This window comes from Esox lucius, chromosome 8 (genome assembly GCF_011004845.1).
Source record: "Esox lucius isolate fEsoLuc1 chromosome 8, fEsoLuc1.pri, whole genome shotgun sequence".
Classification (NCBI taxonomy): Eukaryota; Metazoa; Chordata; class Actinopteri; order Esociformes; family Esocidae; genus Esox; species Esox lucius.
The window spans coordinates 8764573-8782027 of NC_047576.1; the positions used below are offsets into that span (position 1 = coordinate 8764573).

The 17455-nt window shown below is 44.6% G+C and overlaps 1 protein-coding gene across 6 annotated transcripts in view; it reads right to left on the bottom strand.

Annotated features, from left to right (window-relative positions):
- Nucleotides 1-63: 63 nt before the first annotated feature.
- Nucleotides 64-17455, bottom strand: part of rabgap1l (RAB GTPase activating protein 1-like) — a 113324-nt gene continuing 95932 nt past the window's right edge. For 4 of the 6 annotated variants that reach the window (XM_029121563.2, XM_010871393.5, XM_029121566.2 and 1 more), the window contains 6 exons: nt 15020-15112; nt 6784-6999; nt 6600-6683; nt 5684-5755; nt 5307-5504; nt 64-3095 (listed from right to left, as the gene is read on the bottom strand). In XM_029121563.2, coding sequence (XP_028977396.1) covers nt 2946-3095; nt 5307-5504; nt 5684-5755; nt 6600-6683; nt 6784-6999; nt 15020-15112 — 813 coding nt within the window. In that variant the 3' untranslated portion in view covers nt 64-2945. The other 2 variants (XM_029121565.2, XM_029121564.2) reach the window with 2 other exon arrangements.

The window sequence follows — 17455 nt, forward strand, 5'->3', positions numbered from 1 at the left end:
ATTTGAGAATATTGTGGTCATATCTGATTTCATGAATGAAATAAAAGAACAACCACAGAACTGTAAATTGGTGGACAGAGAACAGAATTTTATTGATGTACATCAGACGATTACTGTACAGAAAATACAATTAGCGTTCGAGGCTGTCACTGAAAATAATATAGGCATTATGGATGGACAACTCTGTTGGAAAACAGACCAGAACAGGAGTGTTGAAACATAAAATAACGTACGATATTGTGAATCCAAAGTAATTTTTTGCATTGTTGTAGTTCGATTATAATTTGGCCGATGTATTCTCAACACCCAAAAAATAGGAATAAAAAAGAAAGTAGGTTTGTTCTCTGAATAATTTGTGAGTACAAATAAACAATTAAAATAGTGTTTAAAATATTGACGTTTGGTTAGTGCACATACTGCAGAAATACACAGAGGCTTGGACCTCATATACCTGACATGACACTGGCAGAACAACTTTGACATGACATAGTGCCGCGGCTCGACAGGTAGCCCAATTCTTATTCTTATCCTTGTTTTTATTTATTAGCCATGCCTAATAAATCCACGCACTGATCCTGTGACTACCGTTGTGGTTTATTAATGCTGATACCAGCAGCTGAAGTGTGCAGGCCTTCACCTAAGCCTGTCTCTCTCTCGCCAAGCACCTGCAACCAACACGGATGAGTCAGCGCCTTTCAAACAACAACAACAACAACAACAACAACTAAGAGGCAGAATGCATCAATCAGAACAGTTTTTCAGAGCACTTGACATAAAGGTTAGGGAAAGGAAGCCAGGTAAGACAAATGGGACCTGTTCCGGGCCCACGGCTATGACCGTGTCATCTCGCGTCCTCCTTAAAAAACATGTATGTCATCATGGCACGATCCTTTGAAAGTATAACACGGCATATTCAAATGGTTTTCCTCTGGATCTGCTATCCATCTGGGTTTTAAAAACAGTCACTGCTTAGTAAAAAAAAAAAAGAAGGCAGCCATGTGAAGAAACCATTTAAATTAGTACTAGTCAGGGTAGCTCACCTTAACCCTGACTGACACACACACAGGCACGCACATACACACATACATATACACAAACACACGGCCCTGATGGTTCTCGGCTCGTGTTTTGCAGCAATCTTCCTGGCCTCTGGTCCAGAGAAACGTCCCTATCAAACACATGACTGAGGAAACGGAGTTTAGTGACCATGCATTACTATTGGGAACGTTCCCATTCCAGGGTGAACATTATAGCCAGTGTTTCAGAAAGCCCTTCCTGCCTATGTTAAAACAGCATGGCCATTGCCAAACGCCTGGCTAGTTAATATTTTTACAATGTATGCTAAATAATTGGCTGAAATAGTTATTTCGGAATGTTCAAATGTTGCTAACGTCATAACGACCATGTTACCCAATCATAAAAATGACCAGAAGTACGATATCCTATTAGATCATCTAACTGGTTGGCCACATCTTTCATTATGAAATAGGAAGCCATGTCTGCTATATACTCTACTGCCCCAGTTCAGAGATAATGGTTAGGTGAGTGTCAGGCTTTGTAAAGAAATAATAACAATACTAACAATAATAATAATAATAATGTGTTAGGCTGAGTTTCTACAGGAAAGTAGCATCAAATGACTGCAGCCAACAGCAGAGATAAGGAGTTTTTCCGTAAACGGTACCATAACTTTAGAATAACTTCACCTCCTGTCTTTCAGAAAAATTTAGGATTGGAATGAATTGAAGTGAAAAAAGACGACAAATTCAACAGATTGTAAATAGTCTTAAGGAGTGTTTTTTGAATGACCCCTGCTGACCTCCAGTTTGAATTTGACCTGCTAGGTTCAGTTGAATCCATACATTAGTAAGTAAACCATGTAATGGTAATGGGATTTACACATACTTATGTCCTTGTGTTTTCAGCCTGGTTTGCTTAATCATACTGAATACTGCCCTTACTTTAGAATGCAGAGCCCGATGTCTGGTTCAAATTAACCAGCCTATTGCGTAAAAAAACTAAAATGAAAGAGGGGCTTTAACTCGGCCAACATTAGAACTAGACCCAGACTTTACACACTGTGCTTAATTAGATTAATTAAAATCTAGAAAGATGACATTCAAATTCCAAACGGTAAAAAAATTAACAGAGCACTCGTTTTAGAACTGTACAATATATATATATATAAAAAAGAAATCAATAATTAGTTAGGCATACATATCTATAGGTCAACATAGTTTACGGTATATCACTATAAAGAAAAACAAGATTTTGTTCTTAGACTTAGTAATGCAGTATCCCCTTTCTGAAAGCTGTGAATATTAAGCTCATAACGCTTGTAGTAGTTAATTTTTTTTTTAAGCACGGAACACAGAATGTGTTTCCAGGCCGTTTACTAGTAGCCGCTGAATGATCCTTACAAGGGTCATGAACGCAATAGCATTTAGATTGGTTTCAAGTTGTCAGCATATCAGATCACATCCATAAGACGGACTCTCTCACCCAGCAGTAGCAACACAGAACCACTAGGTAGCGATGTTGTGTTACATTTCGTATAAAACACGGCGATGACCCTCTCATTTGAGAGAGAGAACACTCTCTCAGAATAGCTTCAAGCCCCGCCCCCAGGCCAACAGTGTAAATTAATTCCCACCAAAACTTCCACTCAGTCACCAGCCTATGAATGTCCTTCTTATCAAAGCTCTCCAGCGGTACAGAGGGGCGGTTGGCTAGTCCAGTGGTAGGGTGGACAGGCTTAGGGAGGGAAATATGTGCAGAGGGCCGATCGTGCTTCTCTCTCCTCCTCACTTTGCCCATGGAAAGGGAATACTGCATAGTCTCAGGTGTTACCCAGCCAATGATGAGCTCTCATCACACCGAAGCAGACTTTCCTTCACACCTCCTCTCCAGCTGGGCTGGTCTGTGTGTGTGTGTGGGGGGGGGGCTTACGGGGGGCCATCTTTGGGGGACGATGGGGGCTGGGATTGGGAGGTGCTGCCGCCGGAGTTCTTCAAGGAGCCCAGGGTCTTGCTGAACCAGGAGTTTTTGGCTGCTTGGATCTCGTTCATCAGGACGCCCCTTTGGTGCTCCAACTCCTGAGGTTGAATGGCACACAGGAACACATTGTTAGACAGACGACCATGTCGGTCCCTACAGCAGGTATGAACAGTCGGTCAGTCACCATGAGGATTAACATCTACATACAGTGGGGAGAACAAGTATTTGATACACTGCTGATTTTGCAGGTTTTCCCACTTACAAAGCATGTAGAGGTCTGTCATTCTTATCATAGGTACTCTTCAACTGTGAGTGACGGAATCTAAAACTAAAATCCAGACAATCACATTGTACGATTAAGTAATTAATTTGCGTTTTATTGCATGACATAAGTATTTGATACATCAGAAAAGCAGAACTTAATATTTGGTACAGAAACCTTTGCTTTGCAATTACAGAGATCATATGTTTTCTGTAGTTCTTGACCAGGTTTGCACACACTGCAGCAGGGATTTTGGCCCACATCTCCATACAGACCTTCTCCAGATCCTTCAGGTTTCAGGGCTGTCGCTGGGCAATACAGACTTTCAGCTCCCTCCAAAGATTTTCTATTGGGTTCAGGTCTGGAGACTGGCTAGGCCACTCAAGGACCTTGAGATGCTTCTTACGGAGCCACTCCTTTGTTGCCCTGGCTGTGTGTTTCGGGTCGTTGTCATGCTGGAAGACCCAGCCACAACCCATCTTCAATGCTCTTACTGAGGGAAGGAGGTTGTGGGCCAAGATCTCGCGATGCATGGCCCCATCCATCCCTCAATACGGTGCAGTCGTCCTGTCCCCTTTGCAGAAAAGCATCACCAAAGAATGATGTTTCGACCTCCATGCTTCACGGTTGGGATGGTGTTCTTGGGGTTGTACTCATCCTTCTTCTTCCTCCAAACACAGCGTGTGGAGTTTAGACCAAAAAGCTCTATTTTTGTCTCATCAGACCACATGACCTTCTCCCATTCCTCCTCTGGATCATCCAGATGGTCACTGACAAACTTCAGATGGGCCTGGACATGCGCTGGCTTGAGCAGGGGGACCTTGCGTGCGCTGCAGGATTTTAATCCATGACGGCATAGTGTGTTACTAATGGTTTTCTTTGAGACTGTGGTCCCAGCTCTCTTCAGGTCATTGACCAGATCCTGCCATGTAGTTCTGGGCTGATCCCTCACCTTCCTCATGATCACTGATGCCCCACGAGGTGAGATCTTGCATGGAGCCCCAGATCGAGGGAGATTGACCCTCATCCTACAATTTTATCCCTGATGTCCTTTCACAGCTCTCTGGTCTTGGCCATTGTGGAGAGGTTAGAGTCTGTTTGATTGAGTGTGTGGACAGGTGTCTTTTAAACAGGTAACGAGTTCAAACAGGTGCAGTTAATACAGGTAATGAGTGGAGAACAGGAGGGCTTCTTAAAGAAAAACTAACAGGTCTGTGAAAGCCGGAATTCTTACTGGTTGGTAGGTGATCACATACTTATGTCATGCAATAAAATGCTAATTAGTTATTTAAAAATCATACATGAGATGAGATGATGTGATTTTCTGGATTTTGGTTTTAGATTCCGTCACTCACAGTTGAAGTGTACCTATGATAAAAATTACAGACCTCTACATGCTTTGTAAGTAGGAAAACCTGCAAAATTGTTCTCCCCACTGTACAGAAGGCATTTAGCATGTTTATCATACACTCATAGCAGAGAGTGCCTGCATTTTCCTACTGGCCCCTGAGGGAATCAAACTCATAATCCTCCTGTTCTTAGCGGCATGCTCTTACCGACTGACTACACTGTCATAGTACCATAGTTCCCCATGCTACCGCCACCACTGTCCCCATGCTACCGCCGCCACCACCAGCGTCCCCATGCTACCGCCACCACCACCACCGTCCCCATGCTACCGCCGCCGCCGCCACCACCACCGTCCCCATGCTACCGCCACCACCACCGTCCCCATGCTACCGCCGCCACCACCACCGTCCCCATGCTACCGCCGCCACTGCAACCACCACCACCGTCCCCATGCTACCGCCGCCGCCACCACCGTCCCCATGCTACCGCCGCCGCCGCCACCGTCCCCATGCTACCGCTGACACTGCCACCACCACCACCACCGTCCCCATGCTACCGCCGCCGCCACCATCGTCCCCATGCTACCGCCACCACCACCACCGTCCCCATGCTACCGCCGCCGCCACCATCGTCCCCATGCTACCGCCGCCGCCACCATCGTCCCCATGCTACCGCCGCCACCACCATCGTATCTGACCTGGATCTTGCACTTGGCCTCTACCAGTTGTAGTTTGGTCTGAGCCAACTCCAGTTCCAGTTCTCTGAGTTGGATCTTGAAGGAGTCCTTCTCTTCATCCAGCTCACTGTCCCTGTTATCTCTGCTGAGTGCAGGCATCTGGAGAGATCCCTCTATACAGAACACCTCCCGGCAGCGCTCACACGCCATCACCTTACTCTGCATGACGGCGGGAGAGATGTGACACATATACCAGGTTAACACAGTAAACCAAGTGCGCACACACACACACACACACACACACACACTTTTCCATCAGCCTATAACACTGTTGGCTTCTTTGACTAATAAATGGCGGCAGGACACAAGTTCCCCCTTCTACTACGGTGCTGTCCTACCTTGATGATGTCCAGCTCCTCCTTGGTGGCTGCTTGCTGCTTCTCCAGCCTGGTGCTGAGCTGAGAACAGATCTGGAGACAGACACATATCACAACACACTCTTTGGAAAGGTTCAGTGACGGTTTGGACCGACGCCTCGGGATGTATGGGCGCGGCACCCTCGGCATCCCTGACGAGATTACGGAATTCACTGGCAGCTTTGTGTGTCTGTCCGTCGGCGAGACGTGCATCACTTTGACCGACGGGCATGCGTCGCTGATCAAAACACCTTCGGCGGCTATACAATCAATCAATCAAATTTATTTATTAAGCCCTTTTTACAACAGCAGTTGTCACAAAGTGCTTTACAGAGACACCCGGCCTTAAACCCCAAGGAGCAAACAACAGTAGTGTTGAATTTCAGTGGCTAGGAAAAACTCCCTAAGGCAGAATTTTAGGAAGAAACCTAGAGAGGACCCAGGCTCAGAGGGGTGACCAGTCCTCTTCTGGCTGTGCCGGGTGAGATATTAAGAGTCCAATTGGAATAATAAATACATTTTTCTGGGCTAAATCCAGAGTCTATTTGAATTTAGACTAGTTCAGAAGTATGACCAGGTGGACAAGGACAGGGACAGCAACGGGCCCCCCAAACCAGGTAATCCGCAAGACTGACCTCAATTAGCTTGGACTTTTAAAAAATCTATAAGGAAGTTCATACTTAATGGGAAAATCTTGGGCCATTATGAGTCAATGGATTGCATGGGCCTGTGGAGCTCAGTTGGCAGAGAACGGCACGTGACAGAGTTGGGGGTTTGATTTCCACTCGTGAAAATAGATTTTTTAACTCTGAGGTTTTACGGTTTAGTTTTATGGTTGTTTCGTAGAGGTCTAAAAGGTAATAGGTATGGGGCAGAACCATACAACTCAGGCTCCTACCTGCTTATATTCAGCGATGATGGCAGTAGTCTTCTTGATTTCTGACTCAGCTTTTTCCAGCTCCCTTCTGAACACCTCTTTGATCTGGACAGACAAGGCAAGATGCCACCACATGTTAGAACGGTGAAACACTGGCTCTGTGGATTACAACCTCAACACCGCCCCAAACAATGTGAACGGTTACCTGTGCCGTCTCCTCCGCCTGCCTCCTCTTCTCCTCCTCGGTCTCCACAAGGCGCTGTTTGGTGCAGAGCAGCTCCTTGTTCAGGACGTCGGCCTTGTCTTCAGCTTGGTCCAGGTCGGTCCTCAGGGCAATCTTACTGGTCACCAGCTCATGGGCCAGGTCATCGTTCTCCTGCTCCAGACGCATGCTGGCCTCCTGCAGACGACGGTTCTCTCTCTGGAAAACGCACACACACACACACACACACACACACACACACACACACACACACACACACACACACACACACACACACACACACACACACACACACACACACACACACACACACACACACACACACACACACACACACACACACACACACACACACACACACACACACACACACACACACACACACACACACACACACACACACACACACACACACACACACACACACACGATCAGTAACACTGCCGAAGCACAGTATGTGGAGGAACAGCAGCACACAAAAGTAGCCACAGATCACTTGCTGCACACATGCAAGCACAGCAAGCACACACACATTTACACAGTAAGCAGTTATTGTTTTACCCTTCACTTGAAGTGCTGGCCTCTCTCGATGCAGAATAACAAGCAAATCTTTTTGGCCATGTTGTACTGCGTTCTACACTGCTCAAAAAATTTTAGGGAACACTTAAATCACACCGCCTCGATGAACGAAATATATTTAAGATCAAAATATTTACTGTACATTGTGCAATTTGTTGAGAACAAAATGACGAAACAACAGTCAGTGGAAACCAACATCAACCGATTGAGGGCTGGATTCAAACTCACACCAAAAATCTAAGCAAAGTATACAAATTACAAAGTAAAGTTAACAAATGACAGGCTGTTTCAACTTGTTTGAATTTCATCAGGGCAACTCATAATGTGACTCAGTAGTGTGTAGGGCCCCCATGTGCCTGTATGCACTCCTGATCATGTCTGGGCATGCTCCTGATGAGACGGCGGATGGTGTCCTGGGGACTCTCCTCCCAGACCTGGATCAGGGTATCAGTGAGCTCCTGGACAGTCTGTGGCGCTACTTGGTGGTGTCGGATGCACCAATACATAACGTCCCAGAGGTTCTCAATTGGATTCAGGTCTGAAGAACGTTAGGGACAGTCAGTGCATCAATGCCTTCCACATCTAGAAACTGCCTCCACAGTCTGGCCACATGAGGCCGGGCATTGTCCTGCACCAGCAGAAGTTCTGAGAATGAGTCTGAGAATTTGCCTAACAGCAGCCACGGTACCGTTGGCTAGCACGTGGAGATCAGTGCGACCCTCCAAGGAGACGGCTCCCCAGACCATGACTGACCCACCGCCAAACCGGTCATGCCGATGATGTTGCAGGCAGCATAACGTTCACCACGGCGTCTTCAGACCCTTTCACGTCTGTCAGTGTGAACCTGCTCCCATCTGTGAAGAGAATCTGCCAACTCTGGCGTTCTCCAGCAAATGCCAATCGAGCTGCACAGTGCTGGGCTGTGAGCACAGGTCCCGCTAGAGGACGTCGGGCCCTCATGCCTCCCTCATGGAGTCCGTTTCTGAGAGTTTGGTCAGAATCATGTACACCAGTAGGTCATTTTGTAGGGCTCTGGCAGTGCTCCTCCTGTTCCTCCTCACACGAAGGAGATACCGGTCCTGCTGCTGGGTTGATGCCCTTCTATGGCCCTGTCTAGTTCTCCTCGTGTAATGGCTTGTCTCCTGGTATCTCCTCCATGGTGTTGAGACTGTACTGGGAGACACAGCAAACCTTCTTGCAACGGCTCAAATGGATGTCATCCTGGAGGGCATGGACTGCCAGTGCAACCTGAATGGGCTGCAGGTACCGCCGCATGCTACTAGTAGTGACAAGGACACTAGCAAAACACTAAACTAGAGAAGAATCAGTCAGGAAGGATAAGGAGAGACAACAATAGTCTGTGGTCACCACCTGCAAAATCATTCCCTTTTTGGGGGTTGTCTTGCAGTTGCCTCTCCAGTGCACCTGTTGCCACTTTCATTTGCACCAAAACAGCTGTCATTGATTCACAATAGTTTGGGCTTCCTAACTGGACAGATTGGTATCCCTGAAGTTTAATTGACTTGGTGTTATACTGTGATTATTATGTGTTCCCTTATTTATTTTGAGCAGTGTATAAAGGTTCCACATGTGGGATTGGCTCCCCATGTGGAAGACAGGGGAATGACAGTAACAATAAGGTTGTATCTTCCCATTCCAATGTTTAGAAGAACAACAACCATCTGCATACTTTATACATTGAGTCTCTACCAATCTGTGTTACAGAGGTGTGCCAGTGAGTGGTCCAAGATGAGATGGCAGATATTTATGAAATGTATAACAATCCCGAACGTAACACCTTTAAATTTATGACACAATTCACTGGATGCTTTACAGTCAGAATCAAACGGTTTTTAACAAGGACTAGTAACTATAATATGCAAACTGGAACTGAGAAAGACTAATAATGTTGTCCCAATAACCCAGTAACCCAAACCAGTTATTCCAAGAACCAATCTGGCAATTAAGGGTTGATTTCAAACACAGCTTACACATGCTTCAAGTCATTGCTGCACATAAATGTCTTATGACCCAGACGCTCTGATCCAATTGTCTGAGAGGGGTCTCACATGACCATGGTGGGGCTGTTCTGCTTGTCAACCAGACCCAGCTGGGTCACCTGACCCAGCGCCATTCAGTCCTCCGTTCTCTGCCACTGGCGCGGACACACACACACACACACACACACACACACACACACACACAATGCAGTTTGTGTGTGTGACTGGTGTCACATGTTGAGGGTGAGTACATTAACAATTTCACACATCAGTGCCAGACAAGAACGCTGCTCTGTTTACCCCAGAGGTTCCACACACTGCTACGGCCCAGGACCTTATTTAGATTCTTCCTTTAAAATAAAATAATATAATCAACAACCAGTGTTTACTTATCAATTGAAAGGAAGAATTATTTTAAGGCCGCATGATTTGAAATGTATTCGGAAGCGAAGGGAGAGCAAGGAAGATCCTCAGGCAATAAAAAGAGAATTATCACTGATCGTGTTTGTTTTCCTCTGGTCGGATTTATTGCTTGGTCCTGTCCACGGTGTTTTACATATTTCCTTAAAAATACTAAATTAAAAAAGCTGTGTTGGTGTAATTACTACCGCCTTTATCAACTACCCGAGATGTAACCCCAGTTTTAGGAAACAAGCGTTTGGGAAACGGGGGTTTACATACAGAAAACCAGACGGGCAGAAAGCGCAGACAAAAGACAGCTCAGCTACATAAACACAATCTAAGACTGGAGTTTAGACAGGCTTACCTTCTCTCTGACTGTGGTCTGTCAAGAGTCACAACAATGGAGCAGGGAACAAATACTACAGCAACACACACAAAAACACAAAATCCAGCAAGAGAACTGCACTGCCTCCCTTCTCACTTTACTTTCTGTATTCAGTCGCTCTTTCTATGACCTAGACTTTCAGAGAAAGCAGCGCTTTAAATGTGGCAGAGGAGTTGAGTGCTGCCTTGTTAATGTCCAAAAGAGGAAGTCTTTTTGTTTATTTATTTCCCTTGAATGTGGAACATCCAGCTGTAGGGGACCCCTGGGGGGGGTGGGGGCTCTGCGTATCAGTGCTACTTCGTTAACACTAGAACCGCCAATTGGCGTTTGAGTTTTCAATTAAAAACTGCCATTTTGAAAGCTACACCCTCCTCCTTCCATGACTTTCCTAAATAGGCGTATATTACATTGTTCAGTTGTCAGAATTCTAAACTGACAAACAGAAAACTATTTAGAGACTATTCACCTGGTTTTTTTTTTTACCCTGTTTTCCGACTTAATGCGCCAACAGCCCATGCTACTTAGGGTTGGTATCCAAATGGTTTCCAGGCGCTAATCACCCCTCACTGAATGCATGACGTCAATGGATGAATGTGCGATACTCCCAGATGAATGATAACTTAGTCTATTATTGAAACATAATACAAATTATATAGGCTACTTATCACATGGGTTGCTGTTTTTCAATAGGAGATTAATCTTATTGTGTAGGCTAATTCATCAAATGTAAATCACCATTATTTTAGGAGGGAAAGAGAAACTCAAATCGCACATCCTATCTACTCTCTTAAAATGTTCTCTGCTTATTTTACTGAAGCCAAATATATTAGGCTAAATAATTATACACAAAACGAAATTCCAACGATATCTCCTCTTTTTCTACCAACTCCTCTCGGTTTTTCGATAAGTTCTTCATGTCATAGAAAAATCTTATAAGCCAATAATTTGTGTGACTAGAGCTATGCATTGGCGTTGAAATCAAACCGATAGCCCCACTACAACCAGTGGGAGAAACCTGCAAAGACGCGCCGTTCACAGCCTATTCATTTCGGACCTCGTCCGAAATTAATAGACCTTCAATACAAACACATTCTTGTATTTTTCAAATTCATTAACCATTTATAAAAATAAAAAAAAATCTGTATTTCATTTTTTGTTGTTGAATATTCTATATAGTTGATGACGACCCAGTAGATGAACTGATGATCTGGCTGGATGGTGATGCTGCGGTGGACAATGTCCATACTAATAGGGGACGATTCGTATGCTAATGACGCCAAACGGCTTTCGGCTCTGGCAGTTGTAGGGGGTAAAAAAGGTCTGGTGGTTCTAGTGTTAAGGGAGAGGAAAACATTTTAAGACCTACAACTTGTTTTTTACACAGCACAGAAGACTTAAAAAGCCTCCTTTCTCCAAGGTTGTCTCTGTTCTGATAAGGCTATAGGATCTCTTCAGGAAGGGAAGGAAGGAAACGAAAAGGGAGTTAGGTGAGAGAGAGTAGAGGGAGGGGGAGAAAACTAGCTTTCAACATGTTTTCTGTATGAGAAATGGGGGGACTGATTTTAAGTGACTCAGGCTCTTTCTGTTTTAGAAAGCAATCCAAAAAGTATCTTCATAAAATCCACTTTATTGTCTTTTGTGTTAGTTAAGGAACAACAGAAATTTGGTGCTTGAGACATAAATTAAAAACCAGAGTAGCAGGAATGTAAACAAATGTAAGTCTTAAGCACAAAAAATATAATGAAATGTATTGTAAAAAAAAAATAAAAAAGGAATATAAAAACAGTGTCAAAAAAGTATATATAAAAAAAAAAAAAGAAAAGAAAATAAGACACTTACGAACCGGGTCCTAAACTAGCCGTAGATGAACCGAGTTCTAAACTAGCTGCTCTTTGAAATGTTTGTCAGTAATAATAATAATAATGTATTTCACGAAAGTGAGTACACCCCTCACATTTTTGCTAATATTTTATTATATCTTTTCATGTGACAACATAGAGTACACCACTAAATGAAAATGTCAGTGGCATGGCTGTCATCCCAGAAGGAAGCCTCTTCTAAAGATGATGCACAAGAAAGCCCACAAACAGTTTGCTGAAGACTAGAAGACTAAGGACATGGATTACTGGAGCCATGTCATGTAGTCTGATGAGACCAAAATAAACATATTTGGTTCAGATGGTATCAACCGTGTGTGGCGGCAACCAGGTGAGGAGTACAAAGACAAGTGTGTCTTGCCTACAGTCAAGCATGGTGGTGGGAGTGTCATGGTCTGGGGCTGCATGAGTGCTGCCGGCACTGGGGAGCTACAGTTCATTGAGGCAACCATGAATGCCAACATGTACTGTGACATAGTGAAGCAGAACATGATCCCCTCCCTTCGGAGACTGGGCCGCAGGGCAGTATTCCAACATGATAACGACCCCAAACACACCTCCAAGACGATCACTGCCTTGCTAAAGAAGCTGAGTGTAATGGTGATGGACTGGCCAAGCATGTCTCCAGACCTAAACCCTATTGAGCATCTGTGGGGCATCCTCAAATGGAAGGTGGAGGACTGCCAGGTCTCTAACATCTACCAGCTCTGTTAAGTCATCATGGAGTAGTGGAAGAGGACTCCAGTGGCAACCTGTGAAGCTCTGGTGAACTCAGTGCCCAAGAGGGTTAAGGCAATGCTGGAAAATAATGGTGGCCACACAAAATATTGACACTTTGGGCACAATTTGGACATTTTCACTTAGGGGCGTACTCACTTTTGTTGCCAGCGGTTTAGACATTAATGGCTGTGTGTTGTGTTATTTTGAGGGGACAGCAAATTTACACTGTTATACAAGCTGTACACTCACTACTTTACATTGTAGCAAAGTGTAATTTCTTCAGTGTTGTCACATGAAAATATATAATCAAATATTTGCAAAAAATGGAGGGGTGTACTCACTTTTGTGAGATACTGTATGTAGTGGCTGTGGAACACAGCTTTTGCAAATGTCCTACAAAATAATCAGTACAATTTACTGGACTAAACCACTCATATGGAAGAACATCACAACATGTGTCACGAAACAAAGTGTTGAATATGAGGTAAAACATTTCTAACCAATCCAAGTCCCTTGGATAAAGAACTCCAAATTTGCCAAGAACAGTGTGAGGACATGTGAAGGAATGGTGGGAACCACACGTGAAAGGGAGGTTCAAAGCACACGTGAAGGGGAGGTTCAAAGCACACGTGAAGGGGCGGTTCAAAGCACACGTGAAGGGGCGGTTCAAAGCACACGTGAAGGGGCGGTTCAAAGCACACGTGAAGGGGCGGTTCAAAGCACACGTGAAGGGGCGGTTCAAAGCACACGTGAAGGGGCGGTTCAAAGCACACGTGAAGGGGAGGTTCAAAGCACACGTGAAGGGGAGGTTCAAAGCACACGTGAAGGGGAGGTTCAAAGCACACGTGAAGGGGAGGTTCAAAGCACACGTGAAGAACATGTCTGAGGCACACAAAGAAAGGTCTGAGGCACACGTGAAGAAAAGGAAAGCCAATGTTGTGACATTAACCCATGAACACAGTGAAGGTAATCAAGCGTAAGGGCATAGCATATGCAAAGTAAATTTGCATGGTCAAAAATGACATCCAATAATTTTCACAAAACCAATGCCTAGACAACTTCAGTGTCAGTTTTCCATCTCATTAAGCAGTAAAACTGAAACAATCTTACATAGGATAAAGTACACCAAAGTCTGTTCCATTCGCACATTACAATTTCACTCAACACCCTCAGGGGTCACGGTCCCTCAGATGGCAGGGTTTTTCCATTTAGGAAAAAAAGATAAACGCGCAGCTAAAATGCTTTATATTTTAATTTCTGTTCAGCTTCATTCATACTGAGAATGTTTCAACTGCAATTGTGCACCAGGCAAATCAAATCTCTGAATTCAGAAACCTGATCCATAAGCAAAGCACAGAACAATGTCCTGACTGATGGGTACTGTTTTCTGAGTCTAGTTGTTCTCCAGTGCTGTAGCAAATTAAAAATTAATTAGCCAATTGAAATCCAAGGTTTACTTTAATCAAAACATTAGGAAATCCAGCTCATGACAAAATTAAAATAGAGAACAAGAGACTTTGTCTTTGGAAGAAATAGATGCTCTTCCATTGTGCAGCAATGTAGCTTGCTAGCATGTCTGCAAGCCAAACAGCAATGCACTTCTTTTGTCTTCTACTGTAAATGTAGCTACTGTAGTAACAAAAGCTACACGCCTCTTGTCACTCTACTGGGGAAAAAAACCCTACTGCCTAAAAACACTTCTGTTGTGTATGCAGATCTGAAAACACTGACTTCTGAGACATAACGTGACCCCTGTAGAACGGAAAGCTCTGGAGTGTATCTTATCCACGAGTCCAACCACTGAACGCGTACAATCCTCCAATCATTCAATTATCTCTCTAAAAGGCGTCCTTCATCCCCCCACTGAGTTAGACTGTGCCCGGAGCCATGATCAGCGCTGCGTTCTACACAGAAACTGGAGGGAAAGAGCGGGAGAAAGAGGGTGGGACTGGGGTCTTCAGGGAAGGATATCAGTGTTTCCCCATGAAGATGCTTCACAGCTGGTACAGCAAAGACTTCTGAGATGTCCTATGTTTTACAGTCAATTCACCTTGAGGAGTCCCTTGCAAGTAACAGTGGCTATGAAAAACACATAGGAATTAAATACAAAGGAGTCCCCTAACCACTGATACTGGGTCAGATATGTTTTATGTCATCCATCTAACAGACATAGACTTAGACATAGGCACAACTTAGACAGGGGTGGGATATCTAACCCTGGATCAGTGGACAAGACTTAAGCACAATCTGTTTACCTGGTAGCGGTCAATAGGGTCTTCCTGCTGTAACTGGCTCTCTCTCAGGCTCTGGTATTCCTTCTCAAACTTCTTGAGCTTCTTGTTGGGCACCTGGGAGGAGGGAAAAGGGAGGGGAAATGTTGGTATATCTGGCAGTCTGAAGTGTCATGTCAGCTTTCAATTTCAACCACTAGATGGTGATGGTGTCCCAAAATGCTAAATAATTGCGCATGGGCTCTGGCCCCTGTTCAAATACTCCTTCCTGCTGTATGTAATCTCAGATCTGGATGGGTTTAGTTAAGTAGAACATGTTTTTTGTGTACTATCACCGATGCTATTTTGGCTGTTCAGGGACTAATTTAAGAAACAAGAAGGCAAGGATGTATTTTAAGCAATTCATTTATAGTAAAAATAACTGCCATGTTTTTTTTAAACCATGTCCTTATTTTGTAAGTCTTCTCCTAAATATGTCAATTTCAGTATAAGTAAAAATACAGATTTCACAAACAGAATGTGTTTTAGGCAGCTTTAAGATCTTCCAACCGATTCAGTCTATATGTTTTGTATTAGAACTAAAGGTTATTGTCCTGTATCCCTTAAGAAATACAACAAGCTGAGTACAACAACCAAATAAACACCAACATAAATACAGCAATAATCTGCTTAATTTGGTAATTTTGGTTCAAACATGTGGACCCAGATGAAACAATCTTATTTCATCTGCAGTATAAAATAGCACAAAATGGCTGCCCTTTGTGTCCCGGGAGCTGTCACATGATGTCACATCCTCCTGTCACATCCTCCACCTCAAAACAAAAAAGTGTACATGTTCTCACATGCTGGTTTACATATTAGCATGTTAGCCTGTCTTTTCCAGCACAACAAACAAACACAACCCGGGAGGAAAATAAAACAAGACAAAAACGGAAAGCCATAAATGGTAATGCACCCAGAGCATCGTAAACCTGCTTCAAAGTAAGCACTTGAACATATTGTTAGAGCTTTCCCTGTCAGCGTGGTCCGTGTCTGAAGACAAGGCTTCTGTCTACTGTGTTACAAGGACTAGAGTAGCTCAGCCTTCAACGTTGCCATGGCAGCTGCTGCCAGGATACATTTTGCAGGTTTGTCGGAAGTGCAACAAGGCGAGGGGCTTTGTCAACAGATATGGCCACCAGAAGAGAGAAAGGGGGCACAGCTCACCGGGTAACAGGGGTAAGGTGAGAGTTTTGTGAAGATGATAAGTAGCCCAAACAGGGGGGGCGGGGGGGACAGACAAAGAACGGCAAAGAAATGGAGAAATAGAAAGACAGATATTGAGAAGGGTAGATACAGGCAAACCTTTCGCCCTGCAGAGGAAAGGCTGTGCTATCACTGTACGACAGCAGAACCTGAAACGGGACTGCACTGCCGGACAAAAATAAAGATGTAAAGCAATTACATGGACAGGAATTTCCTGAAATTTGAGGCTGTTAACTCAAAGGCTCAAGACCTCATTGAGAGAAATGCTGCCCATCCTTTTGGGGGAAGACAGACATCGCCACAAAAGGAGACAGACACACATGGAGAGAGACAGACACACATGGAGAGAGACAGACACACATGGAGAGAGACAGACACACATGGAGAGAGACAGACACACATGGAGAGAGACAGACACACATGGAGAGAGACAGACACACATGGAGAGAGACAGACACACATGGGGAGAGACAGACACACATGGGGAGAGACAGACACACATGGAGAGAGACAGACACACATGGAGAGAGACAGACACACATGGAGAGAGACAGACACACATGGAGAGAGACAGACACACATGGAGAGAGACAGACACACATGGAGAGAGACAGACACACATGGAGAGAGACAGACACACATGGGGAGAGACAGACACACATGGAGAGAGACAGACACACATGGAGAGAGACAGACACACATGGAGAGAGACAGACACACATGGAGAGAGACAGACACACATGGAGAGAGACAGACACACATGGAGAGAGACAGACACACATGGAGAGAGACAGACACACATGGAGAGAGACAGACACACATGGAGAGAGACAGACCGCGGTGGTTGTCGTGGGTTTAACCTAGTTACTAAGGCTGGAGTTAAGAGTCCCTCAAGGGCTCTCAGTGACGCAGTAAGAGCCAACCGAATGAGAAACCACTGGTTATATCCCCCAAGACGTCAACGCTTCACGTCAGCATGGCAGGACGCCATCACCTCCTGTAGTGGATTGGTTACCATGACACCAAACTGCTAATTCCGCTGACAGCATATTGTTTTCTTTCTTCTCTGCCCTACCTAGCCATGCATGCTGTAGACCTGACCTTTGCCCTTTGGGACCCAGGAGAAGAATAACTCCCTTAGGTTTTTAATTACACCCCGACACACAAGGCAACTCTATTACAATCAGTTCATTGTTGCCTTCCTGTGTTGTTAGT